This window comes from Leishmania martiniquensis, chromosome 27 (assembly GCF_017916325.1).
Source record: "Leishmania martiniquensis isolate LSCM1 chromosome 27, whole genome shotgun sequence".
Lineage (NCBI taxonomy): Eukaryota > Euglenozoa > Kinetoplastea > Trypanosomatida > Trypanosomatidae > Leishmania > Leishmania martiniquensis.
Genome location: NC_090162.1, coordinates 548,941 through 576,437, shown reverse-complemented (window position 1 = coordinate 576,437; position 27,497 = coordinate 548,941). Strand labels below are relative to the sequence as shown.

The window sequence follows — 27,497 nt, the reverse complement described above, 5'->3', positions numbered from 1 at the left end:
AGAGGCATGCAGGTAAAGCAGGAGAAACACGAGCACGCACTTGCGTGAAAACACACAGGCAGGCAGCAGAGTGACGTTCACACCAGTGCCACGTTCAGCCTTCTCGCTAGGCTCGGCCGATGAGCGTAGGTGAATGTTTATGCGGCCCTCCCAAGATGTGAGGGAACAAACGATCGAGGGTCGGCGTGGTGCAGCGCAGTCAGCGGTGACTGCACTTGGGGTGCCTGTGCGCGTGCCACCTGACGTCGCCGTATGCAGCAAAAGCTGCAGATGAGAGAGAATGGGAGAGGGAGAGCGCAACGAGCTGGCGAGAGGAGTAGGAGGAAAGAGAGAGAAAGAGAGAGATCCGATGGTGGGGGAGAGAGAGAGAGCAGAGAGGGGAGGAGAGAGAGCAGAGAGGGGAGGGGTGGGGGGTTGTCCCCGCCATGGGATAGATCGACTCCCTCTCTCTCTTGCTCTCCTTTCGCCAACTGTAGACGGCGTCATGCGCATCACCACGGTTTACGGGTTAGCTGGACGGCAACGCCGTCATCGCAGCAGAAGCGTATGTGTTCAGGTGCATGCTTGTGTGAAGAGCATCTGCACTTCCCCAGGCGTCCTGGAAAGAACCCGCTCGCCCTCATCGCCACAGAAGCAGACGGGTCGGCCGAGGGGCAGCAGCACCGCGGCTCTCCCCGTCGCCGACAAGCGATGGCAAAAACAGCGCATCTGCACCTCCCCTTTCCCCTTCCTGAGAGGGCCCTCTCAAAAGCGAGTGAAGCCGCATCCTGCGCCGGCGGAACAGTGTGTGTGTGTGTTTAGCCCTGTGGGCAAACGCGTCTGCATGTACGTGCAAGCGCATGTATGCACAGTTCGCCACAAAACTGCGTACGCCTACGCGCATCAAAAGGGAAAGAGCACGCGAGAAAGACGCGCGGCGCGGCGCCTCAAAGCTCGCCCTTTTTTTTCATGTCAGCGGCCGTGATATCAACTTCATCTACCTCGGTCGACGTGTCAAAGGCCACGTCCACCTTCCTGTGCCATAATCGCATGCGGAACTCAACGTAGTGGTCGTACAGGGAGGTCCCCCAGTTGCCGTACTTGGCCACGCTGACGGCCATAAAGGGTGCGACGACAAAGGGGATGAGGCAGCGCGAGGCGGCGTGCATGCCGAGCAGGGCAGGAAAGAGTCGCGGCACGAAGGGGTGCCGCCACGCGACGTCACCCATGAACTTCGGGAACTTCACGGAGGTCAAGGGGAGCATGGAGACCGTGAGGCCAAGAGCTGTGAAGGTGTAAGTAGACAGCTGCATCGTGTACACCCGTCGCGTCACCCCTTCGAGGTTGTCAAAGTACGGATTTTTGTCGTACGGAACGCTGCGGCGCTCCGCGGCACGGCGCCGTCGCAGCTCTCGGCTCTTGCGCAGCTCATACAAGACACGGTGCTTGTGCGCCCGGTACTCCAAGAGGAAGTTGGCGTACACACCAAGAGAGGCGCAGTAGAGGGCGGAAAAGCAGGCGCGCTGCCGCACCAACCACCGCGGAGTGATGCCGCGCACCCGCTGCGGGTACAAGCGAAACCGGGCGTAGCAGAACGTGACCAGAAAGTAGCTGAGAAATTCAGGGAGCGCCTGGGACACAGCTCGCGTAAGCAGCTCTGTGTACTCGACATCTGAGCGGTCCTCGTTGAAGCCGCCCGCCAGGGACATGCACCGGACAGAGTAGCGCCATGAGACAAAGTCGGGCGTGGTGATGTACACCTTGTTTACGTGGTTCAGAATGTCCGACTTGTACTGCAGCTGCGCCACCGCATCGGAGAGGAAATCGTCGCAGAATATGTACGACAGTAAACGCAGCACCGCCCTCTGAGGGAAAAAGGACTGCGAAAGAATCATGTGCCGGTATGTCTCACTGAAGTTGAACATCTGCATCCGATACTGCTCTGGAAGCCCACAGCTGCCAATCAGCTCCGCTAACGTCGACGCCTCCTCCACCGTACGGTAGCGCGATAACAGCATGCAGATGCGCACGAAGTTGCGAATGACCTCCTCGTTGATGGCGTCGTAGCACATGCCACGTGCCAAAAAATGGGCGGCGAGGGGAGACGGCAGCGTCTGGAGAATGTCAGGTGCCAGTTGATGCCGCTCCACCACTTCGTATACGCGCTCGTCGTACATACCCAGGGTCATCAGCAGCTCCAGCCGCTTCTCTTGCGCCAGGCTTTCGTACCATCTCGTTAGGATGCCCATGGTGACCCAAGGCGTGCGCAAGAGGGCAGACTACAAGTCAGCGGCGGATGCCTTCTCGAAGCGGATCTGAGGCCGTCAGGGACGCACGTATGTGGGTGGGTGGGTGTGCGCACGGCTTACCGATTACAGAGGATTCGAAGCGTAGAATGTGCCACCTCCCGCTTGGCGATACCTTTCAGATCGGCACTGTTGCCCAATGGAAAGGAAAGGGGTGAAGCATAAAAGAGGGTAACAGCAACGAAGCGGGTGCCATCGTCCGAATCGTGCAGGTGATAGATCGAGGTGAAGGAGAAGAGATTCGTGGTAGCCTCGTGCAGCTTCAGCACGGCAGCTCCTTGCCGCCGCCAGCACCGCTTCCACAGCGCGCGGCTTTCGATCGTCAGATGGTGTGCAGCCCTCATCTGCCCTGTTCGTATCGCTGGGCGGCATCTTTTTTCCCTCCCCCTCCCATCCACTTACCTCTCGCTCAGCTATAGCCTCTTCTCACCAGCAGCCCCCCTTTTCTGCTTCGTTGCTTTTTCCTCCCATCAGAGTTGATGTGCGCGCCTTCTCGTGTAGCGATAAAGCAGGACTGACCATCAGGTGCCACGCACCCATGCGTGGCGCACGCACACATACACGTGCGGCTTTCCGGGTAGTCGACTCTGCTAGTTTAAAAACACATACGCAGCAGCGATTATAGTGATTATTTGACCCAGCGCAGAAGGTGCAGGCGAGTAGAGGTGCACGCAATACGGCAAGGCGCATCGGTATGCAGTCTGCGTCCCTCGTCGAAGGAGTAGCTTTCGTGCTCGCGAGCGTCCCCCCTCCGTGCAGGGCTCCGTTTTGGTGGCCTTTCCGCCTCTGTCGATGCGCGTGTGCATGATTGGGGAAGAGCTGCGAGGATGGGCAGGGCACTGCTATTGGCGTTTGCCATGACCACTCGCGTCTCTGCGGGGCACGAATCCAAGGATGGGAGCAACAGAAGTGAACGCTGGCGATGATGGCGCCGCCGTAAGACGCTTGCCCATGACGGTGCAAGCGTGCTCTCGACGACAACCTGTGGACTCACCCTTGCGCGTCCCTTTTCCGCTCTGCTGCCGCCTCGAAACTAAACGTGAAGCCCTCTGAGGACGGGTCCAGCAGCTGCAAGCGAGCAAGCCGGCGCTTCTCTCTTCTCTGCCGCTCCTCCTCCAGCTGCCGCGCCACCTCCTGCATTAAAGCTGGGTGCGCTGCCTCCATAGCAGCCTCAAACTCCTTTGCAAAGCTGCGCTGCCGCCTTGCCGTAGACTCCCCCGTCGCTGTATCGGCATCCTCGTCAATACCGCTGATGTAGCGCCTCATGGCGCGCAAGAATTTCATCACCTTGGGCAAGTTGCACCGCGAGACGTAGTTCTGCGTAATCGCGATCGAGTCTTCCAGATTGATGACGAAGTGCCACCATCCGCATGGTATAAACATTATGTCTCCCGGCTCGCAGATGCACTCGTACCCGCAGTGCTGCAGCTGCTGCAAGCTTGCATCGTAGTAGTTTAAGAGCCACTCTGTCAGCGACACCGGGGTCGCTACCTCAGTCATGTCAGCGCTCGGCAGCACGCCAGGTGGCGTCGCCCCAGGCGGAAAGAGTAGCCACCTCTTGCGACCCGTCATGTTCGCGTTCCACGCGCTTGTGTAGTTGGGGTCCACGTGAAAGCTGCTGCCAGCACGCTGCGGTCCTGCGATGATCCAGCGAAACTTAGGCCGGCGATCCCCGAGCGTGGAGAAGAAGTCGTCTCGGGCGAAGTAGGGCGGCACCGTATACAACTTTTCTGCATCCAGCACACTCCCAAACTCGGCGTCGAACATGTATATTGGTCGCTCGTCATTCTGCTCCGTCGCGTAGCGAACGTAGTCTTCCAGATTCATGTTTGTGTGCTCGCAGCGCAGCGGTGACGTCACGGGGCAGCCACTACGCACGAGGGCGTCTTTCTTGTCCGCTAAGTTAGCGAAGCGGCCTTGAAGGATCTTGAAAAGTGGCCACTCCGTCGCCACGTCCGTGATCACCACCGGCACGCTCGGCTTCTCAAAGCGCTCGTGGAACTCGGCGACCGAAATACGGCTGCACCGCTCCACGGGGCGAAACTTTGAGGTGTACCCTGAGCTATGCCCTCGAGTAGCGTCCGCCGAGCTGGAGAGCTCGGCGGTTGAGAAAGACGACGCGGGGGCAGGCCATGCTGCATCTCGCTTTGCTTTTCGGCCCTTCGACCTAATGTTGCACCCTGCACTACTCTCGGCTCTCGCCGAGGAAGATGAAGGCGGCGGCGAAGCCTCCTCTGGCTCCACCGCGAAGGGTTGGAGGTGGTAGTATGGTGGTAGAATGGTGCACATCCAAGCCTGGAAGAGCTGGTCACAGAAGAAGCGACGGCGAACACACACCGGTGTGTGGTGTACTAGCGCGGCAGGCGCCTCAGCAGCCGGCGTCGGATCAGCTTGCCTCACCTTTGTCTGCAGTTTCGACTGACTTGCAGAGGGGGTGGTGTTTGTGATGGCAGAGGCGGGAACCGCATGTGACATGCCGCCATACACCTCCACGTAGCCTCGTATTGCTGTTTCCTTCCAGCTGCCTCGGTACCGCAGGTAGGACGGCGACAAGGCCGTATACGCCGTTTTGAAGGCGTCTGTACAGTGCACCAGCACATACCAACCCGTGCAGCTGCGTGACAGCCGGCACAGGTCCGGCACCTCGAGGAAGGAGAGAAAGCACTGGATGAGGTCTAGGTAGGGCTGCTCCGTGTGTTCCTTGTCGGCATCCGTCGTAGCAGTGGTGAAGAGGGAGAGGGTGCCAAGTCGGTCGAAGATGTCAGAATGCCTCACAGCGTTGCCGCGCGGGTAAATTCCGTACGGGTGGGGACGATACCACGTCTGCATTGTGCCCCTCTCCTCCTCTGACTGACCGGTATGCTAGTAGCCTCCACGTGATGATTACGTCAGCGGCAAAGAGCGGGTATGGGGAATGTGCTTAAGTAGCGGCCTCTGCCTTGATGACCACTTTGAGAGTCTGTTGAATGCTGCGGGGCTTATGTGATGGAGACGGGGGGAGAATATGAAGCGGAACGCACACACGCACACGCACAGTGAAGCAGCTAAGCATATGAAGGGAAAAGATGAAGACCCCACTAAGCGCAAGAGATGCGGCGTCGCCCCCGCTCATGCGCCTTCCCGTGTCAAGTGAGGGGGCTCCACAGATTGACTCTCCCTCTGCTCGTAAAGGAGAGAGGGGGGGTTAAGGCAGTCACATAGAGATAGGCATGCTCCCTCTCGCCCCCGTTCACTGATGCGCACCGATGAAAGGAACGTCTCTGCCCCTCACAACGAGGTAAAAAAACTGGCCTCGAGGTCGCCTCGTGAAGTGAAGAACAGTTCGCGTCCACGTGCAGATGAAGACGTGTGACTTTAAAGGACGTCTGAAAGGTCTTTAATTAGCGCGTTAACGAGCACTTCCGCGCGCAGACAGACTCCTACACACACACACACACACACAGGCACGACAAGAGTAAATGCAGAGAGGGAGAGCGATACGAAGCGCAAAAAAAAGAGGACAGAAGCGAATAAGGCGAGTCTGGGCGGGTGCAGTGAAGACAAAAACAACGAGACGCTCATCAGCCTTTTGGCCGCGCCGTGCCCCGGCCCCCATCCCTTTCCTCTCTGTTCCTTTTTTTTTGCTCGCTACTCCAACGCCTGGCACAGAGCTCGCATTCCGGCAGGTATGATCGGGCTGCCACTAAATGCGCTCGGCCGTCTCAATGTTCAGTAGCTCCAACGTCTTTTTGAGGGTGATACGGGTGAGTTCAATGAGGCACAGGCGGCTGTTCTGCAGTGGGTCATCCACGACGCGGCAATTTTGGAAGAAATTGGAGAAGTTCGTCATGAGCTCGTACGCGAAGTCCGCGAGGTGATGGGGGAAGAGATCCTCAACAGTCTTCAGGATCACTGTCTGGAAGCGCAGCGCGCACAGAGCGAGGCTCTTCTCTTGGGGGGTCTCGAGAGATATGTCAGTGACCTTCAGCAGCTCCTCATCCGCCACGCCGGCCTTACGCTTGATAGAGCAGATGCGGGCGTACTGGTAGAGAAGGAACACGGCCGTGTTGCCAGACAGGTCGAGCATCTTGTCGTAGCTGAAGGCATAGTCACCGGTGCGGGTCTGCTTGAGATCAAAGTACTTGATGGCACCAATGCCAATAATGTTAGACAGCTTCTGAATCTCCGCCTCCGAGTGACCTTGGCTGCGCTCGCCCGCCTCACGCTCTCTCAGGATCGAAAGAGAGCGCTCCACCGCCTCGTCCATGAGGTCCTTCAGCTTCGCCGTCTCACCCGAGCGCGTCTTGATCTTCTTGCCATCCGCACCTGTCACGAGGCCAAAGCCGGCGTGGTCCCACGTGGCGTGTTTCATCCAGCCCATGTCTTTGGCCGTCTGCAGGCACATACGGAAGTGCTCGTACTGGCCCAGATCCGTGCAATAGATCACGCGGTTCATCTTCTCCACGACGAAGCGGTGGTACGTGGCCGCCACATCGGTTGTGTCGTAGGTGTAGCCGCCATCACTCTTGACCACCATCAGCGGAAAGGAGAAGCGGGGGACAAGGATGCTGTCACCTTTGACAATCCCTGCAGCTTCAAACACCTCTAGGAAGAGAGGATCAAGCTGCTTCTTGTACAAGGGGGCGAGCTGGGCCATCAACTTGTCCAGATCCATGCGCGCATCGAACTTCTTCCACGGTTTCACCTCCTTCGACAGTGTCACCGACTCCTCGCCTTCGGCTCCGGTCAAGATGCCGGCCTTCTTCATGGCCGCGATGAGGTTTGGGTGGTACGACGGACCGTCGCGCGAGACAAGTGCGAGGTGCTGGCTCGCCAGCTTCGTCATATCACGCGCATCGAGGCTATCAAGCTTTCGCTCCTCCTTGCTGATAATGAGCTTCGCGCCGTCGTGCACCTCCATCTGTCCCGCCTCCTCCAGCAGGCCCAGCACCTTTGGGATAAGCGGGTTGTAGAAACTCTCGCCGCGCTCCTCGATGGTTACACCAAGGCGGGCGTAGATCTTGTCGAACTCCTCACGCGAAACGTCGCAGATGTACTTCCACGCTTGGATGGACTCCTCCTCCAGCGCCTGCAGCTTTACCACCTCGAGGCGAGCCTGCTCCTTGAACTCCTGGTCCTCGTCGAAGCACTTTTTCGCGGCGCGGTAGAAGGCTGTGAGGTCTGAGATGTCCGGTGGGTTCGTCGTGTAGTCGGGGAAGTTGCGCTTGATGTATAGAATGAGCATGCCGAACGCCGTGCCCCAATCACCGACGTGGTTGATGCGTGCAACGTCGTGCTGGCAGAACTCCAGCAGACGGCTGATGGACTCGCCAATAATGGTGGAGCGAAGATGTCCGACGTGCATCTCCTTGGCAATGTTCGGCGACGAAAAGTCGACGAGCACCCGCTGCTTCTGTACGACGGGTGGGCGGATGCCCTGGCTTAGGACCTCGTTCACCATCTTCGCGACCCACTCCTTTCGGATGCCGACGTTGATGAAGCCCTTGGGGGTCGGCTCGAACTCGTCGATTATGTCGTTGTCCACCAAGCTCTTCTTGAGCTCCTCGCCGACCATCTGGGGGGTCATCTTTATAGGCTGCTGCTGCTGCTGCGAGAGCAGCTTCACCAGCCCCATGGCATTGTTGCACTGATACTCGCTTACCTTCCCAAGGGTAATGAGAGGCTCCTGGGGTGGAAGGAGCGGGAAGGCCTTGGCGATGGTCGCCTTGACGATCTCCTTCAGTGCCAGCTCCACGTTCACGGTAGCGGCAGCGGCGCACATGATGACGCGAAGGCGCAAGTGTTTCCAATACACATATATATATATAATCTCGTGCTTCACAGCAGCAATGCTCCCTTCCCTCGTCTGTTTGTCCGCTTGCGTAAAGAGTTGTGTGATGTCCCGACCACTCACGCCACTATCGCACGAGCGGGCGGACGGGTAGATGCAGGCGCGCACTCACTGAGAGCCCCAAGTCCCATCGAGAAGAGATGATATGGGGAGGAGGCATGGACAAACGAGGCAGTTGCTCAGGTGTGAAGTAGAGCGCACCGCATCCAAAGAAAGAGGAAGAGGGGCGGAGGGTGAAAAAAGATGTGCACTAAAGTATTGTTGGAACGTGAAAATGCCAATGAAACGCCAGAAATGATATGCAGCGCCGCAAGAGGGGTGATAAGGAGATGAGAGGGTGCGAGCAGAAGCGAACGTGCGCCTCTTCCTGTGGACTACTGGTGACGTCGCTGGCACCTGCGACCCATGTGGCTCCTCCCTCCTTATACCGCCCGCAGGGCTTCCTCTCGTTCACGCCTGCATGGGAGCCGTAGCTGGTGTTCTCCAGAGAAGCATGCGCCGACGCCAAGGAAAGCGGCGGCCAAACTTGACACGATTGCCGCCCCTTTTCACAGGTGAGCGGATTTCGGTGCGTCGTGGGCATGCGGGCGCTTACCTCTCGCGTTTGCTCGTTAAGAGCGTCGTGCGCGCGCGCATGCATGTGAAGGAGGCCGCCGCGGGGGAAGGTGGTAGTGAAGAAAGAGGGTGAGAAGGCGGGGCAGCCCCCCGCAACCTGCTCTCTTCTGCTCAAATGTCGTCCAGCGCGATTTCATATTTTATTTTTCTTTCAAGTTCTTTAGGAGAGAAAGAAATACAGCCTCTGTTCGTGCTTCTCGTGGTTACGCGCTTGTGCGGATGTATGCGTGCGTACGTGTACGTGTAAGGTGTTCGTGGCAGGCAGCACCTACAGATGCTTTGGGAGTGGGGGGTGAGGGAGGGGTACGCATGTGCCCGATGGTATCCGTGCGTGGGCGCGTCATATCTAGCGTGCTTGCGTAGGGATGCGATAGTGAAATTTCAAGATGGGTAGAGTGAGGAAGGGGCAGGTCTCCGGCACCACGCAGGTGAGCAGCCTCTCTCGTGTGAGCCGACGAGCCTGCAAACAGCGCCTGGAAAGAAACCACCCGTACACGGAAGACTGAGGGCACCAATACGATCGAGAGAGCAATCAACAATCAAAAAGATACGAGATCAGCTCCATCCCACAAAGTGAGGCACTTACGCATGCACAAATATTTAATGGTAGCACGAGAAAAAGGGAGAGATACCTGTGTGGGTGTGTGCACGGGGGCAGGAGGAAGGGCAGCTTTGCACCGATATACGGGTGGAGAATGTGGCAAACGTGATCAGTGGCAACGACCAAGTCGCTTTCGCAAAAGCAAAAGAAAAAAACCTTCCTTCGGGTTACGATAAATTGCACATACTCTGCTGCACGGCTATCAGCATAGCCCCCCCCCCATCCTGGGCCGCGGTGCGTGTGTGTATGGGTGGGATGGGGGGGGCTATGCTGATAGCGGAAAGTCGAACAGCTCCGCCATGGCAGTCATCGCTCACCAGCTTTTTCGCTGCCTTCCTCGCCCGTGCTCTCCGTTAGCGCTGCGCAGCTTGCAATGAGCCTCTCCACCTCCTCGCATTGGCTCCCCCTATGCCCTGCAACCTTTGCTCTAGAGCACTTTATTCCCCACCTACACTCTCACAGCCACAAAAACAAAAAGTACGACACAGTTGCTGGTTGAGCCGTTGGGTCGCGTTCCTACAGGAGAGCGACTCGATCACGCACGCATACCCAAGGAAGCGTATCTTCGTCCACACCGCACCACACGCGAGTACGCTGTCTTCCTTGACATGAAGAGACACCGAAAAAAAGTGCGCGTCTCATGCATCGTCCACCGCCGACGACGATCTTTCCGTTTTTTTCCTTCGTCGCTCACCCGTTCCTTTCCTCCTTGACATCTTTCTATTTACTTCTATAACCAAGCCACGTTGTCAGGTACCGAAAGCCATCACCTGGCCCCTCGTCTACCTGTATGCGCCTAGACGTACCGCTGGCACACGCGCACGCAAACACCCACAAACAGAAAGAGAGAGAGAGAGACGCGCGCATCCCAAACACAGAGAGAGAGAGACAGTTGAACAGCGCTTTACGAAAAGAGAAAGAACACACCAACACGCACGCACACACACACAGATGAGAAATCGGGAAAACAACGCAAAGGGAAACGCAGAGGCCCGAGGACCCCCATGAGGAGCCATACGAGGGGCAGAGAAACAGAACGAAACAGCCAAACAAGCAAAAAAAAAGACACAGACAGGGGCGAGGGGGTCGACCGATAAGAGGGCGGGCTTGTGGGAAGGCACAGGCGACTTGCCTGAGTGGGAAGGAGAGCAAGGCGAGGAGCAAGGGAGACGACACATGTCCGTCATGGGGGTGGGAGAGGAAATGAACAGCACCGAGCTCTGTCGTCTTCGTCACCACTCACAAAGACTTTCTGAGATGCGAAATCAGAGTGAGAAAAGAGGGAAGGATGAGACCGGCGAAGGTGAAAGGGGAGGCGGGAGAAATCGAAGGAGGCGCTACCGCCACCTCGCAGAGCGCAACTATTCCCCCTTTTCCTTTGTTTGTCAGCCTCCTCGGCATATTTGGTGGTCAGTGCATCTCTTACGCCCCACCTCTTCCACCCCTGTTCATTTGACGCCACTCAGCCCTCTTCCCCCTCGCCCTTCATCCTTCAGACAATATCAAAGTGCAAAAAAAAACGAAAAAAAAAACGCATGCAGGTCAGTCAACGATCCGGACAGCCCCATAAACACAGACACACACAGAAAGGTTCGTGCATACGACCTCACTCACTCTAGTAGAGGAAACAACGAGAGGGAGGGAAGCGAAAGGGAAAAAACTAACAAGAAGCGTCATTCTTGTTTTTTTTTGATGCTGTTGCCTCCCGCATTCCGCATCTCCCTTGAAGAAGCACTGCATCATTAGCACGAGTCACACAAAAGCAAGACAAGAGTTGGAGACTATACAGCGGGCAGCGAGTGAAACGTCGCTGTAGAGACAGCAGTACCCGCTTTCTTGCTCCCTTTTTTGCATCCTCCCCCCCTCGTTTCTGCCAGTGTGCATGTGTGTGTGTGTGTGTAGCGCGTGCCTACCGACGCTTGCCAAAGTTCTGGCGCGGCTTCTTGTCGTGGAGGTGCTCGCGCCAGTCCGCTGGAGGGTCAGCGTCCTCCGGCGTCAGCGGATGAGCTTCCGTGTCGTATGACAACTCTACCGCCGTCTCGCGGAAGTGTTCCTCGTCCTCGAAGCGCTCGAAATGGATGTTCTTCTCGAGCTCCCTGAAAAGGGACTCTTCGTAGTTGCTAACACATAGAAAAGAAGCACCGATGGTTCCCTGACGACCAGAGACCTGAGACTGCAGAACGTAAAACTCTTCCGCACGCGGCACGGAAAAGTTGATGACGAGGTTCACGTACGGAATGATGGTCTTGCGAGCCAACTTGGCGTAATCCTCACTCGTCACCAGCAGACGCTGGTGCACGCCGTTCTCATTCGTCACGCCCTTCTTGAACCTCTCCAGCGCCATCATGCGCTCCTCCTTGGACAGCTGACGGAACACAAACTGAGGCTCCACGCCGTTGAAGTGACGCGCGATCCGTTGCGAGCCTTTGCACATCTCCTCCACGCGTTTCTGGTCGCAGAACAAGATCGCTTGCACGCCCTTCAGCTGAGAGACGATCTTGCTCACCATCTCGAGCTTGTCCTTGTCGCTGCTGGAGGTGTACATGTAAAAGTGACGCACCTCTTGCGGGCGAACAAAGTTGAAGCTGGAGACAACGTTGCGCACGATGGCGTCCGACAGGTGGCGCGTGGTGTTCTTGTTCTTGGTGTTGCAGGCCGCAAACAGGCGAGCGGCGTGCGTGTTCGCGTCCAGCTCGTTCACAGCATACTGAAAGCGATCCTTCTTCTCCTCCTCACGCTTCACGCCAGCCGACAGCAGCAGCATTTCCTTGGCTTTGCTGACCGCCTCCTCGCTGCCGCCCAGTAAACGTATCGTGAAGGTCTCCTCCTTCTCGTCCACATGGTCGAAGCGCTCGTTGTATGTGCCGCACGTTTCATTAATGTACTTCATATTGTTACCCTGCGAGCCGAGGAGGTACTTGATGCGCTCTGTCGGGATCTCAACCTCGATCGTGAACTTGAAGTTCGCTGGCGGGCGCTCCAAAGACCTTTGCGCCATGCCGACGCCCGTCGGCAGCTCCTGCGCGCGGCGGCGGTCGTTCTCATCGTGACTATAACGGCACTTGTCGCCATACTTGCAACCCTCAGACGTGAAGACGTGGCGGCACAGACGAGCCGCATCGTCACCGTTCGGCATGCCGGAACCACGACCGCCACCGCGCCCGCTGCGCATGCCGCGAAGACCACGGTCCCCACGATCAGCACGCGGTGCATAGCCACCGCGGCTATCGTCGTTGCCCCCACGGCCAAAATCAGCATCAGCAGTGCGAGGGAGGTGCGGCTGGCTAGACGGAGGGCCAGCGCGGCGTGACTGGAGGTGACCACGACTTTCGATAGCGTCCATCAGTGCCTGGCGCTGCTCAGTGTCCGGAACAGCCTGGCGCAGGGCTTCCTCCGACATCTTCCGCAGAGTGACGATACGGTCCACACCCATGGCCTGAAATGCGGGAATCGCATCCCCCATCTGCAGGCGCGCCAGAAGAGCCTCGACAGCGTTCTGTTGAGACATACCGAAAACTTCACGGCGCTCCGAAATGGGGGCCGCGCTTGCGGATATGCGCTAGAAGCGACAGATAAAATCCGTGATGTGTGAAGAAAAAAAGGAAGAAAACAGAGGCTGCGGCACAGGGTAATCACGCGCGGCAATCACAGGCTTCCCTTCAAGTAGGCGAAGTCCCTACAAAAGGGCCTCACAGCAACGCTGAGAAAAGGAGAGGTACGGCAAGAGAAAAGACGAGCTGAATGATGAGAGGCGTTCTTGCATAGGTCGTCCACTACTTTCGCTGGCGTGAGTGCAAAAGAAGGGGCAGACAAAATGGTCCGGCGTCAGTTGCTGCGGTGACCAAGACAAGGGGGTAGGTGGACAAGAGGAGTGAGCCGGACGAGGTCCACCGGTCGCGGTCGTCGGCTTCCTTTAGTAGAGAGAGAGAGAGTAGGAAGCCGCAACAGGAGAGACAACAAAAGAAAGGCGAGTACGAAGAGACGGAGAAAAAAGAAAAGGGCGAGGTAGGATGAAGTTTTCCGTGCGGATGGTTCTCTCCTTACTTTTCTTTTCCCTTCTTTTTCCTGTTCTGTGTCTCTGCGGGGAAGAAGGAGTGGTCAGATTCTGTGGCCGTGGTGAAAGTGGGGCTTCTGCTCGATTTACCTTCTCCCTGAGGCAGTACGTGGAAAAAAAGAGGGGAGGAGGAGGAGGGGAGGGGAGGGGATAGGAGTGGGGACTTTGATGTGGGCTTCGGATTGCAGTGAGGAGGAGGAGAGGAGACGAGCGAAAGCGGGGGAGAGGGTGGTGGACGCGCAGGAGAGGGGTGCGTGTATGGCGTGCACGGGTGTGTGATGGGCAAAGGAGGCGAGCGAGGGAGAGTAGGAGTGGAGGGAGAAAAATCAAGAGCGTAGATGAGGGTGAGAGCGGTACAGCTTTCGTGGTGAGCGCATGAGGAGATCAGAAGGACTCTCGTACAACGTAAACGAGACGAAACACACCATCGCGCAAGTGGCGCACCACCTCCAGGAGGGGGAGGGGGTGACTGTCACTGAGTAAGTGTGGTGAGCCAGGTCTGTTTACCATACGCGAATCCTCTGCGCAGCCGAATGCTATAAAAATGATTGCCGGCAGGAAATCCCTTTCGATGAAGATCAGGCTGCCTTTCGCCTCTGGGAGCGCAAGCGCCCATGATACGGGCAGGCAGACGCAATGCTTTCTTTTTTTTTCATTGTGTATGTATGCGTAATGTTCGCCGACTTTTCCATGGCACTGCAATAAGCCTTTGCTGATATGGACACGCACGAGACCAGTCAAAGAGAAAGAGAGCGACGGCAAGGAAAGAGGGAACGGGCGACGCAGCAGTGAAAAAAAAATTGAGGGAGCGCGACGAATGGCCGGAGTGAGCAACAGGAGGCGCGCAGTCCTAGAACCGAACACATAAGCGCCTACGTTTGTTTCCCTTTCTTGCAGTGGAGGAGATGGCTTGCACACTCGAGTTGGCGCTCCTGAGCGACGCTGGCAAGTCCAACCTTGGCGGGAGGATCGTCGCCCCATCCAGCATCCTTTACGTGCCGCTCATCTCAACTACGTCTCCCAAGCCCTTACAGAGAGGAGAACAGCGCATAGAGGCTCAAAGCGGCGCAGTGCACAAGGATGCGAAGGCGCGAGTGCGTTCATATCATTCACCCGCATCGTGTCAACTTCCTTTCCGTCGACACCAATACACGGCGGGCACGAAAAAAAGGCAATTCATCGCGGCATCAGATAGGAGGAGAGAGCACCTCTCTAGATCCTCTGCCCAAGCACTAAGCTCCACTTGAGCTCATCTAAAGGGATGCAGCATCCGTAGGCACCGAAGTCTGCCTGCTGCAGGACAGCTTCCACCGTCTTCGAGCGCGTGCAGCACACCTTGAGCAGCACGTCACGGCACCACTTTTGAACGTCACGGCAGAGAACCGCTCTCTCCTCCAGTCGTCGAGCCTGGGTGCGAGTCAGTAGAGCCGAGCTTGACTGCAGCGATTTTTTTAGCGCTACCTTCTGAACAGTGTTCTCCATACGGTGGGCATGGTAGAAGGCGTCGATGAGGATCTGAACACCACCACGTTGGGCAACGAGCTCACAGTTCTCGTCGTCCATGGTGGTCAGCGTACTGAGGGTGACAGCTCCACCGAACAAGATATCCATTTCGTAGAGGTGGCGCTCCATGGCAGACAGGACATATGGGATGCACGGTCGAAGCGCACGACGACTTTGTGCACTGCTCGAAGAGATGGTGCTCAGAAAGTCAAAGACGGCACGGAGAGTGTCGCTTGACAGCGCGGACCATCCTTGCAGCACGAGCACGTAGGAGCTTGGTATGCCAAAGCGAAGAAACATGGAACCATTGGCTTCGCTCAGTGACATGTCAGCGAGGAACTCTGTGACAACGCGCAGCAGTGGCGTATCCCTAGGCCCGCAGCAGTCGAGCAACGAAGATACGTTACTCACAAGACTCTCACTGAGCTGTGGCACAGGTGTCACCGTTGCCAGCGCCTCTGTGGTCGACTTCAGGAGGGCCAACGTCTGAAGAGATGACGGTAGGTCTGCTTCACCCTCTTCGCAGCACTGCTCCACTTGGCTGGCGAGTGCCGCCTCACACTGCTGCATCTTCTCAGCTAAAGGATCCATGATGAGTCTTGAAGGTAAGCCAACTTGCAAAGCGATCGCGGTGCGAGCAGCTGTTGTATCGGCACAACGTACAAAGCGCCGAGCCTTCTTCGCCCTTCGGTGCTCTTCTGAGCCGGAAAATTGGTTTGCTTGTGTACGCCAGCGATGTAGCGCTGTAAACTGGCTGGGCGAGGCGCTCACAAATAGGCACGCAAGCACAGCGCCTACCACCCAAGAGGAAGGGAGAGCTAGAGAGACTGGGTGCAGAGGAGGGAGGAGAGAGAGGGGAGGCACACTGGAAAAGAGATGACAACGCGCAGTGGATACTTCCTAAGGACCTGAGCGAGCACAAATCCGGCGGGAGACGGAGACAGAAGCGTGCAGGTGTGTGCCGAAGGAACGCGTGGCTTTATAATTCTCTTCCCATTTAGGTATTGAATGCTCGGATGAGAAATGTGGCGACGTACCAACACGACGACCTTGGCTTCACACCTGCTGTGTACACCGTGCTCAGAACCGAAGATGTCCTCCGCCGTCTCTGCTCCTATTCAGTGCCGCCGCCGCTTTTAGCGTGGCTGTGGGTGGCGGCCATACGCACGGCTCTACGCTCTCCCGTATTTGAGTGGCGGTGAACAGAAAGACGTGCGAAAAGAAGGAAGGGAAGGGGGTGGGAGTGAGGGGGAGTAAAGGAGACCCTTTCCACCGCCGCATCTCCTTTTCCGCAGCTGCACGCCTGAGCGCAAGTCGCCCGTGTTGGAGCAGGGTGGGAAGGCGGCTAAGCTTTCCATTGTAGGAGTCAGTGGTATGTACATCGACGACGAAATCCCCCCCCAACGAGGAATGAAACCAGATACACACTCACACACGCGTAGACTCAACCTCAGCAACTCTCCCTGTGCACGTCATCTAAGTGGGGGAGACGCAACAAGCAAATAAAAAAAAAGCAATAGATCTACACGCTCTCAGAAATGCGAATCGTGAGAGTTGCGCTGGAGCCTTCTTGCCCGCGTCGGAGGATGGCAGGGTCGCTGCAGCTACAGTGCTGCAAGCTCATCAGCCGAAGTGTGGAAACGCTGCCGCTCAAGATCACGTCCAGTAGCGCTGCACTCCCAGAGTCCCCAATGGGATTTCCATCCATGACCAGCGTTGTCAGCGCAGACGTGGACGGTAGGGTACGGGCAATCGCCTCCGCACCCACGCGGCCAATACGGTTATTGGCCATAATCACCTCCTCAATGGCATTTTCGGATACTACACGCGCTACCAACTGCCCACACTTGTCATCCAGCCCACAAGAGCTCAGGTTGCATTGCTTAATGGTGTTGTTCTGCAGCAGCCCCTCAGACAAGAAGAGGTAGGCACCTGCTGCTCGCAGGGGGTTCCATTCCATGTTTAGCACGCGCAGATCGCTGTTGCGGGAGAGTACCTTAGCCAGCTCGCTCGCTCCGACAAAGCCGATGCGGTTGTAGCTCAGGTCCAATTCGTGCAGGGTGATGTTTTCGGCTAGGGTTTCCGAAAAAGCAGAGACTTCCGTGTCACCGAGATGGTTGTTCGCGAGGCTCAAGGAACGCAGCGTACTGCCAGGGGCGAGCGCCTCGTTCACCACCGCGCCGCCGGAGATCGAGGTGAGGTTATGCGCGCCTTTCCGCATTGTCTCCACACGGCCCACTTGATTTTTCGACAGGTTAAGAGACTGGACGCTGCGCGTTTCGTTTATAGCGCGTACCAGCTCCAGCGCCGCGGACGGAGTAATGTAATTGCCAACAAGAATAAGCGATTGCACCGCAGATGTGACGCGAAGGGCGGCGGCCAGCGCTGCGCATCCGCTCACTCCTAGACCGGCGTACGACAAGTCTAGCACCTCGCTCTCGGCTGCCAAATCTTTCGCGATAGAATTAGTTGGTGCGTTCACACCGGTCGCCTTGGCTATCGTTGCGCACATCGCTAGGTAAGCGCTAGAGCCGGAGGCGTCGCACTCGGGATCATCCGGAATGGCGTACTGATACCTCTTGAGTGCTTGCAGTCGCTCTGCCAGCAACTCCTCTGGCGGTTTGCACCGTGGCGCTTCCTCTTCATATGCGGTAAGGAAAAGCTGTGAAGAGGACAAGGCGGGGTTTTCCACCCCGGCGCTAGAGTCCACCGTGGTGGCCATGTGTTTCCCCGAGAAAAGTGGTGCGACACTCACACGACGACGCGGCGACGGCAAAAGCTGCGACGACGGACACCCGCGGCTTTCGCCTACGTAGAGGTTTAGTGGCTGTGAAGAGGAACAACTTAAACAGAGAGGTGAGGAAGGCCAAAGCAATGCCAAAAGTAAGGGCTACCTATTAAGATGGAGGCGCTGAGAAGCTTGTTTTCTCTGCTGAAGGCGTAAAAACATGCATTCGTATCCCCATTTGGCAGCGCTCAGCGAGTCTGCAAGCACCGTGGTCACTGTATAAATTCTCCACAGGGCGGGTCGTTGCCCCAAACGCTGTCAGCTTCATCCGCTCGTGCTACACATCATTCGCTGGGAAAAAAAAGGCTTACTTTTCCAGGGGGTTGAGGCTGTGCTAAGTGCCCCCGGCTGCGTGATGCAAATAGAGGTGGGAGTGCAGCATCAGTAGCGCTCTTGCCTCGCATTCTTATGCTCCTTGGTGAATTCCGATGTCCACAGAAGCCAGAGGGCATGACCTGACGACAAGCACAGCAGTGATGACGGTGGGCACTGGGAGGCCGCCGGCGCCAGGAAACCAACAGAGAAGAATCACCTTCGCCGGCGTTACAAGACGTAAGGGAGCACCTCCGACTTCACAAAGTGCTCTGCTGCATCGCCGCCGTGCTCTAAAAGCACTGCAGCAGCCATCGCTTTGACACAACCTGCGCCATACGGATCAGGTAGCGATTGCACTCCACTCGCATTCCCTTGAGAAAGCCAACTCATGAGTCCTTTAGTCGTACTGAGGCGCTGGCGCGAGAAGAGGTCAGCCGAGGCATCTGTGAGCACCATGTGCTCCAAGCGCCAGTGATCACGCAGAACACGGCAGAGTGCGGTGTCGCTGGTTAGCAAGGCAAGTAGAGAGGCGTACTCCTCACGTCGAATGCCCTCGAATGTGGCCAGTATCCATAGGCCACCAATCCGTTCCAAGAGCGCGTCACCAATGGAAAGAAGAGGTTGCATTGTGCCGGACACACCAGCAGCTGTGGTAAAACTTGGGTGCACAAATACTTGCAAAAAACGAGTGTGGTGATCCTGTGCGACATCCGGGAAGGCCCTGCGAAGCGCCCGTGACAACTCCGCCGCCCATCGAGGTGGTGGAAGGAAAGGCAGCGACTGAGTCGGGATGTGTGAGCTGCGCAGAAGGTCGTGATAAGAAGTTGAGGTACGGGGCTGTGCCAAGTCTGACAAGAGACTCAGCACCCGTGGGCGCACCTGAAGTTTGTAGCAGCGACGCATACAGCCGTACCCCCGCCTCTGCTCCTCTCTTTTTTGCCTACCGCGCACCAGTCCCTCAGTGGTACTGTTAGCGTGCCTTGCAAGAGCGAGGAATGAAAAAGGGGAGAAGGTTAGAGTGCCCTTATTGTGACACCAGAAAGTGCCTTAAGCGAGATGATGATTAGTTTCAGACAAAGCAGAGAAGCTTTGCGATTCTTCTGCTGCTGGCGTCTCACTGCCTCGTTGCTGTAGCGCCACAGTAGCCTTAGAAGATGAAGCCAGTGACTTGTCGAGTGCACACACACGCACAAGAGGAGGACAAGCAAAGAACGAAGCTTTTCATTGCACCTGAAATAGAGAGGGATCTCCTTTTGCTCTTTGCGCTAAGTAGCATCTTAGCTGGGAAGGTTGCTGAGCGGCGTCGTAATGCGTGCATCTAAGCGTGTGGTCATGGCATCTGATTGCTTTGAGGTGCTCGCCAGGTGCAAAGCGAGAGCAACACGACGATTAGTACATAATATAAGATGCTAACGAGAGCGCAAACCTGGCATCCGTAGCAGCAGTAGCGCCATCATGAGCGCAAGAAAAACAAGCGATTCGGCAAAGAAAAAAGTGCCTCACTTAGCAGGCTATCACAAGGGGGAAAGCCCCCGCCGACATCCACTCCTATTTCGTGCGTCTCGCATGTAAATCATCGCCCCACTTCAGGAGCAGCAGGATGGCGGCTTGGCGCCTGGCGATTGAAAAAAACAGCTATCTACTTTTGATAGCTCTGTCTTGCAGGTAGCAGTAATGCTTCTTGTCGGGCAATTCGAGCTTCCAATTCTGCCTCGATGCCTCCAACCGTACTCTGACGATGGCCACCGTACCCGCAATTATACTGTCGCCCGTCTACAACGTTTACTGAGTCGCTATAAACGCTCAGCGAGCGAGATAACCCTACAGGCTGCGGGAAAGAAGGATTTGATATCATCGGCGACGACACTCGAGTGGAGCCGTGCGGGACTTCGGAACAGATCTCCGTAGGAGAAGAATCTCGAGCACCTTTCCCTCGCTGCCTCGGTTCAGAGAACTGCAACGGAGAAGCGGGTGCCGCCGCTAAAAACTTTGTCGAGCGTGGTACGCTCCTTGACAAGGAAGGGCGAATCTGATGGGCGATAACATCTAAGGGTTCTTGTATTTGTCGTCGTACAGAAGTGCTCCCCGAGCGCAAAGACGAGCCGCTGAATACGCTTCTGGCTTCCTCCGATTGCCTTCGAATTATCCTCACCTCCTCAGAGAGCAGAGTATCTGCGAAGCTTTCGCAATACCAACGCTGGAGAATCCGTCGTTCATGTCGTTCTTGTCGCTTGACAGCCCGTCGAAACGCTCTTTCGATGTGAAATAATTCAAAAGCAGCAACGCGAATCACCTCGACTTCCCTAGCTACATTGAGTGAGGTGATTATGGACTCAAAAGAGTCCATCTCTTCCTGAGAAAACGCCAAGCGCTCTTCGACTTCTGCAGCCTCAATAAGTAGCAACACTTGCTGGAGCAATGGATGGCATGGAGAAGCAAGGGCCGTACTCACAGATTCATGATCCACCGAAAAAGTAGTCGGCACTGTAGCGCGCTCGAGTGACGTGAGGAGACTTTTCGGTGAACCTCGCTCATGAAACTTTGCCACAGACGTTCCACAGAGGAGGTCACTTGGACTCACTCGTTTCGTCACTTGAGCTCCTACATAGCGAAGTCGTGACGGCGACAACGCCCGGGGGTCGTATTGCTTCACGGACGGAGCGGAGAAGGCGTACACTTGTTGGGTTTCATTTCTAGACGGACTCCTTCTATATATTTTTTGCATTCCTCGCGTGCAGGTGCTGGGTGTCCGGATATACGGTTGCCCGCCTCTTTGCCAAGAGGGAAGTGATAAGAGAGCCGGGAAAAGAGGAGTGAGAAAGTGTGCTGTTTGCATGAGGAAGTACTACGAGAGTAGCGCTCATGTATATTTCCCACCCCAAGAGAATATACGCCTCTTCATTGCATTTCCTGAAAGTCGCCCCCTCCTAAAAAAGAAGGCTGAGCCTTCTTTCCCTTGCCTCTAAAGCGGCATAAAAGCAAGAAAAAAGAAGAGCAAAAAAAAGGAAGGTGCCTGAAAGCCAGCAGCAACTCACTGTTGACGCATACTTGAGTGCTGCTCAAGGAAATGAGGCGTCGCCAATAAAACGCAACACGCTCGCCGATACGAAGCTCCCTCAGAGTCCTTCTAGAGCACTGAAGCATGCACTCTGCTTCTAGACTACCTCGGCCAAAGGACCTTTTCTTATTATCCGTCGCTGAGAGTAAGCACCTTACCATTGTCGCCGCTGCCGCTAAGATGCGAATAAAGACGACTTACTGTACACCGCAAGAGGCTGGCTCACAGCGTTCTCTCGGTATCCGGCTCTCATGAAAGGAAGTGCATGAAAACAGCAGATGCCGGCCCCAAGGGAATCATGGATAATACAAAGCGAAGCAACCGAACAAACAGCAAACCGAAAAAAAACTATGGCATCGACTCCACACGGAAAAAATGTACAAAAGGAGCCCTTCGTCACTACCCCAAACAGGTGTTTCATCCACGTACATAACAGAGGATGTAGGCAAGGTTATTGTCTGCCACATCCGCTTTTGTCACCCGCTCATCGCTAAAGTGGCACCACACGCCATCGGCGCCAACTGCATCGGCAGTATAGTGGCCACCATGCATGTTACCTTGGTGATTAACAACCCCCACCAAATGGTACTTTGTTTTCGAGAAACTTGAGCACATGTATAAAGCAATGTTCAGCGTTTTACTGAAGAAAACGCTGGAGTTGACCTTTGAGGCAGTGGTGAAGTCGCCATAACATCGAAATCGCTTCAGCGTAATGAATAGCACTGGCGGCGCTGAATAAAACAGTAGTTGTTTGCGGGCGTTCACCTTCTGCCTACAGTTCGGACACATGTACATAGAGCTATTGTCAAGGATTTCTTCTCGGCAGTACGCGGCAAAGCAGTCATCGAGTGAAACCTTTGACGAGGTCCATGGAATAGGTATTTCGATACTGAGAGAAACGTTGAAAGAGCGGGACTGATGATTGCAGGAGGGGCAGATAATCGCGCTCCGCTCCTGAAAGGCGCAGTAGTCAACGATAATTGACGAATTCTTCTGGTAATATTGTGCCCAGTAGCGCCGAGCAAGATCGTCATCGGTGCCTTTAGAATTGTCGATCTCGGGAAACGCTATTCGATTACTCTCGTTCATATTCAAAGCTCCATGAATGCCGTCCAATACAACACGCAGAAACTCGTTCGCATCCTGCTGGTTTGAGTTTTGAAATCCTTCGTAGTACTCTCCTAGGGCATCCTTGAACGGTGATGCACTCACTGAGAAGTTACAATCAGCGCGATTGAGCTCCCGGATTACAAAGCTAAAAGAGTTGATCAAACGAGTCAGTTTTCCTTTGGTCGCAATCAAGTGCGACACATAGTCATCGGTGAGGAAATACTGGCCGAGTGGCGTTGAATTGAGTACCTGCAGCACGCTATTCATATAGCAAGTGTTGCCTAAATTTACGATACCTCTCCGTCGCACAGATATAGCGGCACTCGACGGATTCAGTGTACAGGCCACGTAGCTTCTAGGTGAGACCGCTGTAGGGGGGGAGTTGCTACCTGGTGCTTCAGGATATTCTGGGACCTGAGGCGGCCCGGATGGGGAAATAGTAGTGGACGTCGATGGGGGAGCAGGCGGTTCGTTCGGGACAGTGCTTGAGGTGGCTTGTCTCATGTGAGGCACTGAAGCCCATCGTAACCGCTGCAACAACTCATCCACATTGCTATTCTCCGAAGACAGCAGTTGCTGCTGTCTTGTTAAGTGCGTGTCTATAGACGTGGAAGACTGCTTGTTTCCATGGCCATTGACCCAGTCTGATTCCAGCTGCTGCGCTACGATACGACGGCGCTCCGGTTCCCTACGATCGATTTCCTCGATCATAGCTTTGTACTCGATAGGCAGCTCTTTCAGCTTCAGCTTAGCCTCTAAGTCGAGAGCCTCACTGAAAATTCTTCTCGTCGATGGATCTCTTTGCGTAAAATCGACAGGGTTCTCTTCCTTGTCGAAAAAAAGGAGGCACTTGTTGACGTAGTAGTATGCATTGGCGTAGTGTCGCTTGCCCTCTTCCTCCCTGGCTTTTGCGATTAGCGCTTTGACGGTGACGGATTGTTTGAGAGGATCAGCAACTTTTATTTGATATTGTCGTGCGTGGTGATAGATTGTTTTGACGAAATCGTCGTAAGAAATCTTGTAGTCGATCTTGAACATTTTTGCCGTCTACATAAGCTGGCCCTTTTTATTGGTGGCATGATCTGGGAAGAGAGCAGAAAAAAAGAAGAGGGATTATTGGTTGCATTCTGCAGGCAAGGCCGGAGCGGAAATTGCGTGGGTTGCGTTTCTTTCTTCACAGATGAGAAAAGGGTAAAGTCCGCATTACCTGCTTTGCGTTAGCGATGCGAAAAAAAGGCAGGCGACTCATAATCGAACCTCTCCCGGCCCCCCTCATCTACACAAATTGAGCATGAGAAAAACTTCTCTCAGGGCCCTGGTGAAATTCTTTGTTACTCCCGTCTTTGAAGGACACCTTTGTGCAACACCTCGATTTGCCGTACTTCAACGAGGTGGCGCCTTTGCATTCCATCAACTGTTGACTATGTCACAGGAAATATACTCACCAAGTAAGCCTCACTTGAGAACTCCCCTTCCTCCAACACAACATGCGTGTTCCCCAAACGGGCATGTCTCCCAGGCCCCTCTGACCCCATCAGTCGGCATCGAGGGCCGGGTGAGATACGTTCGAGCCAAGCCGACATTTCGCCCGCCACATGGGTAGCACAAACGTCCTCACTGTCGCAGTTCGTACCGACGCAGCGCCATGCAGGACCCAGCAGGCGCCGTCCGCGGCGATGCATCGCGCTGGCTTCGCTACGTCACAGGCACCTGGCCCTGCCACAGTCGGGGGCGGTTCACGATTGGTAGGGGTACGGAGGCTGCTCGGCTCCCTCCAACAGAGTGGGGTACTGAGCCTCATTTCACAGCTCTAGTCTCCGTCACTATAAGTAAATCTTTGGTTTTACTAAACGAAGAAATTGAGACCCAGCCAGCCGAGGGCTGCTGCTCGGGGGGGGGGGGCGGAAACATATGCGCAGTCAAATTAGAGGTCTGCAGGGGCTCAGTTGCTGTGGGCGAAGTGTCGGTGCGCTGAATATTCATTTGCGAGCGTACCGCCTCAACCAATAGCCGCGCGATGCAGCTGGGAACGAAGCGAGATTGGTGGTAGTAGCGGTAGTATTAATGGTGCCCCACAGAAAATGTGAGAATAGGAGTCTGCAGCGCAGGTGAAGTAGAGTCTCCGCCTCCCTCGCGTCTTATTCCGACCGCATATGTCGGCTTGCAACGATGACTGGTACGCCGACCACCTTGGCAGGCTCCTCCGAAGTTGATTTGGCGCATCTGATTTTCAGTGGCCCCCTCTCTACTATTGTCGCTGCTTTCTCTGTTGACCCTCCTTCAGCATTCTCCTCGCTTGTAGTCAGGTGAGGCCATTGGAGGAGCTGCTGTGTTCCTCCATCGGGTGCTCCTAGCATCAGCGACAGAGTGTACTAGATTTGGTTGCCTTATCTTTCTCGCACTGTGTTTATTTTGTTGATGTAGCATGGCAGCCTCATGAGTGCTTGAAACGGTGCCTTCATCCCAAAAAACCCTGTTCCTCATCTCATGCATGTGGGACTTCCCATGCCCGTCAGTTTCAGAGTTACCTTGAATGCCATATACGAGTAATTCGTTTTCTGCAGTGAGCTGACGTGTTCATCCTAAAATTGTCTCATTGAGTAGCCCCTACCCCCACCGCACTTTCTCAGACGCACTGGGGGCCACTGGAACAATAGGCCTCTTACTAGCTGAACTTTCAGTCGAGGTTACTCGGACTGACAAATAGATATATCCTCTTCACTTCGTCATCATTCCTCTTTCGTCTTCCCACCTCTTTTTCTTTCTGCACAGTTCTACATGACGCTTCATCGCCAGATGGCCTGTCCTGCAGTAGCTCTGAGCCTCGTGGCATCTGTGTGTCTTGTGTTCACCTACCACTGCGCGAAGTTGTCTGGCACAAGTATCGTCTGGTTGAGCTCATTCGCGGCAGTACTGTTCTTCTTGGCCCGTCTTCCGCGCATTATCGGATCGAAGGCAGCAGCTCACGACCCTCCTCGTGACAAGGGTCGCTTATTATCAGCGTGCGCATGCGCTCTGTTTTTCACGAGCGCCAGCTACGGGCTGGCCACGCTGGGCCCTCTTCGATTTGCCTGCGCGTTCGCCTGCGGATCTTGCATGCTATATATTGCTCGAATCCGAAGAAGCTCGCGGCACAGAAAAATGGCTTGTGCAGTCGCTAGCTATGTCATATTGGCCTTCACATCGGACCCAGCTAGTGCAACTGGTTCATCCGCGATTTTCGGGCCGGTTGGAGTTCTTAGTACTTCTTGTGCTGTATATCTCTCAACGAAAGATGCGGTGAAAACGGATCAAACAGCGCTTCTCCTTGCTGCTGGTGGTCTAAGTCTTGTGGGCTTTGCTACCACAATTGCGCAGCATAGTCCTATTAGTGAGAATGAGATGCTCCTCCTTCTTCTTTACTGCATATCGGGCATTATCTTAGCAACCTGCGCGATTTCAGGACTATCACCGCAGCTGACTATTCCCACTATTGTCGCCACTGTCGCTGGTATGTCAGCTGCGTCGGTTGCTTGCGGTGAGAGCGTTTTTCCTTCTGCCTATGGCTGGGAAAGCCTTGCTTTGGTGTTTTGTGTTGGTCTCATTTATTTTGCTCACAGAGGCCTCACGTTTACGGACTCGCCTGCAGTATCGCTGAGTAGCGTTTCCGTTAACGCAGCCCAGCTGCTCAAGAAGACCGACCATAACCACGAGGGTAGCAGTGCCATTGCCACTCTACTCTCTAATTCAAGAGAACGCAGGCTTTTTATTTTTCTGCTCTTGACGATCGCCATTATGTTTTTGGAGTTCATTTACGGTTTTACCGTCAATTCTCTCGGACTGATATCAGATTCGTTTCATATGCTACTGGATGGTACATCTATTGCCATTGGGTTGTATGCGGCGCACGCGGCGTCATGGCGACCGAACGAAAAAACACATCCTTTCGGCTATGCGCGGTACGAGGTTCTAGGAGGATTTGTAAATGGAGTTCTTCTCCTTTTTATTGCCATTTACGTGATGGTTGAGTCGATACAGCGGTTTGTGGACCCACCAGCAATTGAAGGCTCGTATTTGCTCCTTGTTTCTGTAGTTGGGCTAGCCGTAAACGTTGTAGGCATTTTGTTTTTCCACGATGCACACGGCCACAGTCATTCGCATTCGCATGGCGAAGGCATCGGTGGCAAAGTAGACCACAATATGCGTGGTGTGTACCTTCATATTCTCGCTGATCTACTGGGCAGTGTCAGTGTGATTATCTCAAGTATTCTGATTCACCTGTTCGGCCTCTGGATTGCGGATCCCATCTTTAGCGCTATTAGTGCGACCCTAATTTTACTCTCAGCCTTTCCGCTCCTTGAAGAAACAGGGAAGGTGCTCGTGCTTTCAGCCCCTGATCATGAAAGCAACTACTCTGATGCATTACGTGAGGTACTTCTTGCAACGGCTTTGTTGCAAGAGGTGGGTTGCCCGAAGCTGTGGATGCACTCGACTCCCCCGCGTGAACTTACAATTTGCACCGTGGCTGGCAAGCTACGTAGTAATATTGAATACACAAGCGCTCGAAAAAGGATCACGGAAGTTGCACTGGCTCACATGGAGCGTCACTTGGATGTACATAATGTTAGTTTTGTGCTACACCTTGAGTAAGCCAGCTGATTTTTTTGAAGAATTTCCAGTTTTCAGTGCAGGAATTCATATCGTTTTTTCTCGGTATTTTTTTTATAAATCATGAGCGAGAAGAGTACTTTTTGTTGTTCTTCCTATACGTAAAGCTTCCACTTATCATATGTGGCTGATATACACTTCTACTCCATATATGCGCTGCAGATTCATGAGGAAAAATAGTGTAGAAGAAGTGAGGGCTTTGCTGATCAACTGACCACCCCTGTCATTGTCAACATCGCGATCGAGTCATTTGTTTTTGTCGTCACGGGAAGGTGGCAACGAAGCAATTTTTGTTGCTTGATTTTGCTGTCGACTTGTCAATTAGCGTCGACTGAAAACTTTTGATAATGAATCAGAGTGCCTAGTACTCGCTGGCGTTTCGAACGCACATAGTATAGTGTTGCCGCCTTTGCGCTACGGGGCGCATGTGCATCCTCATCTTTCGTCATTTCTGGGACCTACGCGCCTATTTTGTCGTCCATAGCGCAAACCTCGCCTTTCACTATTTTTCATTCTTCTCTCCATTTTGCAACCTTACCACAAATTCAGGAGAGCTACCTTGTCCTTACATGAAAAGCATATTGCATTAGATTTTCCTTTCCGCCGCAATACACAGCATTCAGCTCGAACCTCCTCCAAAAGAACTACAACAACACAGGAGCTCTTAATTTCGCGCTGCACTAATTTGCAC

General features: G+C 54.8%; 10 protein-coding genes across 10 annotated transcripts; 1 reads left to right on the top strand and 9 right to left on the bottom strand.

Annotated features, from left to right (window-relative positions):
* Positions 1-926: 926 nt before the first annotated feature.
* On the bottom strand, positions 927-2,228 carry LSCM1_03482 (uncharacterized protein; the record flags this gene model as incomplete). The annotated part of the gene is made up of 1 exon (XM_067321024.1): positions 927-2,228. One exon carries the CDS (start codon positions 2,226-2,228, stop codon positions 927-929), a length of 1,302 nt encoding a protein of 433 aa, XP_067177634.1.
* Positions 2,229-3,275: 1,047 nt separating this feature from the next.
* Positions 3,276-5,114, bottom strand: LSCM1_03481 (uncharacterized protein; the record flags this gene model as incomplete). The annotated part of the gene is made up of 1 exon (XM_067321023.1): positions 3,276-5,114. One exon carries the CDS (start codon positions 5,112-5,114, stop codon positions 3,276-3,278), a length of 1,839 nt encoding a protein of 612 aa, XP_067177633.1.
* An 853-nt stretch (positions 5,115-5,967) lies between these two features.
* On the bottom strand, positions 5,968-8,046 carry LSCM1_03480 (uncharacterized protein; the record flags this gene model as incomplete). Its single annotated transcript, XM_067321022.1, has 1 exon — positions 5,968-8,046. One exon carries the CDS (start codon positions 8,044-8,046, stop codon positions 5,968-5,970), a length of 2,079 nt encoding a protein of 692 aa, XP_067177632.1.
* A 3,194-nt stretch (positions 8,047-11,240) lies between these two features.
* LSCM1_03479 (uncharacterized protein) lies at positions 11,241-12,839 on the bottom strand (the record flags this gene model as incomplete). The annotated part of the gene is made up of 1 exon (XM_067321021.1): positions 11,241-12,839. The coding sequence occupies one exon, from the start codon at positions 12,837-12,839 to the stop codon at positions 11,241-11,243; it is 1,599 nt and encodes a 532-aa protein (XP_067177631.1).
* A 1,758-nt stretch (positions 12,840-14,597) lies between these two features.
* Positions 14,598-15,479, bottom strand: LSCM1_03478 (uncharacterized protein; the record flags this gene model as incomplete). Its single annotated transcript, XM_067321020.1, has 1 exon — positions 14,598-15,479. One exon carries the CDS (start codon positions 15,477-15,479, stop codon positions 14,598-14,600), a length of 882 nt encoding a protein of 293 aa, XP_067177630.1.
* Positions 15,480-16,410: 931 nt separating this feature from the next.
* Positions 16,411-17,610, bottom strand: LSCM1_03477 (uncharacterized protein; the record flags this gene model as incomplete). Its single annotated transcript, XM_067321019.1, has 1 exon — positions 16,411-17,610. The coding sequence occupies one exon, from the start codon at positions 17,608-17,610 to the stop codon at positions 16,411-16,413; it is 1,200 nt and encodes a 399-aa protein (XP_067177629.1).
* Positions 17,611-18,219: 609 nt separating this feature from the next.
* Positions 18,220-18,894, bottom strand: LSCM1_03476 (uncharacterized protein; the record flags this gene model as incomplete). Its single annotated transcript, XM_067321018.1, has 1 exon — positions 18,220-18,894. One exon carries the CDS (start codon positions 18,892-18,894, stop codon positions 18,220-18,222), a length of 675 nt encoding a protein of 224 aa, XP_067177628.1.
* Positions 18,895-19,630: 736 nt separating this feature from the next.
* Positions 19,631-20,827, bottom strand: LSCM1_03475 (uncharacterized protein; the record flags this gene model as incomplete). The annotated part of the gene is made up of 1 exon (XM_067321017.1): positions 19,631-20,827. One exon carries the CDS (start codon positions 20,825-20,827, stop codon positions 19,631-19,633), a length of 1,197 nt encoding a protein of 398 aa, XP_067177627.1.
* Positions 20,828-21,466: 639 nt separating this feature from the next.
* LSCM1_03474 (uncharacterized protein) lies at positions 21,467-23,197 on the bottom strand (the record flags this gene model as incomplete). Its single annotated transcript, XM_067321016.1, has 1 exon — positions 21,467-23,197. The coding sequence occupies one exon, from the start codon at positions 23,195-23,197 to the stop codon at positions 21,467-21,469; it is 1,731 nt and encodes a 576-aa protein (XP_067177626.1).
* A 1,758-nt stretch (positions 23,198-24,955) lies between these two features.
* LSCM1_03473 (uncharacterized protein) lies at positions 24,956-26,788 on the top strand (the record flags this gene model as incomplete). The annotated part of the gene is made up of 1 exon (XM_067321015.1): positions 24,956-26,788. The coding sequence occupies one exon, from the start codon at positions 24,956-24,958 to the stop codon at positions 26,786-26,788; it is 1,833 nt and encodes a 610-aa protein (XP_067177625.1).
* Positions 26,789-27,497: the final 709 nt, after the last annotated feature.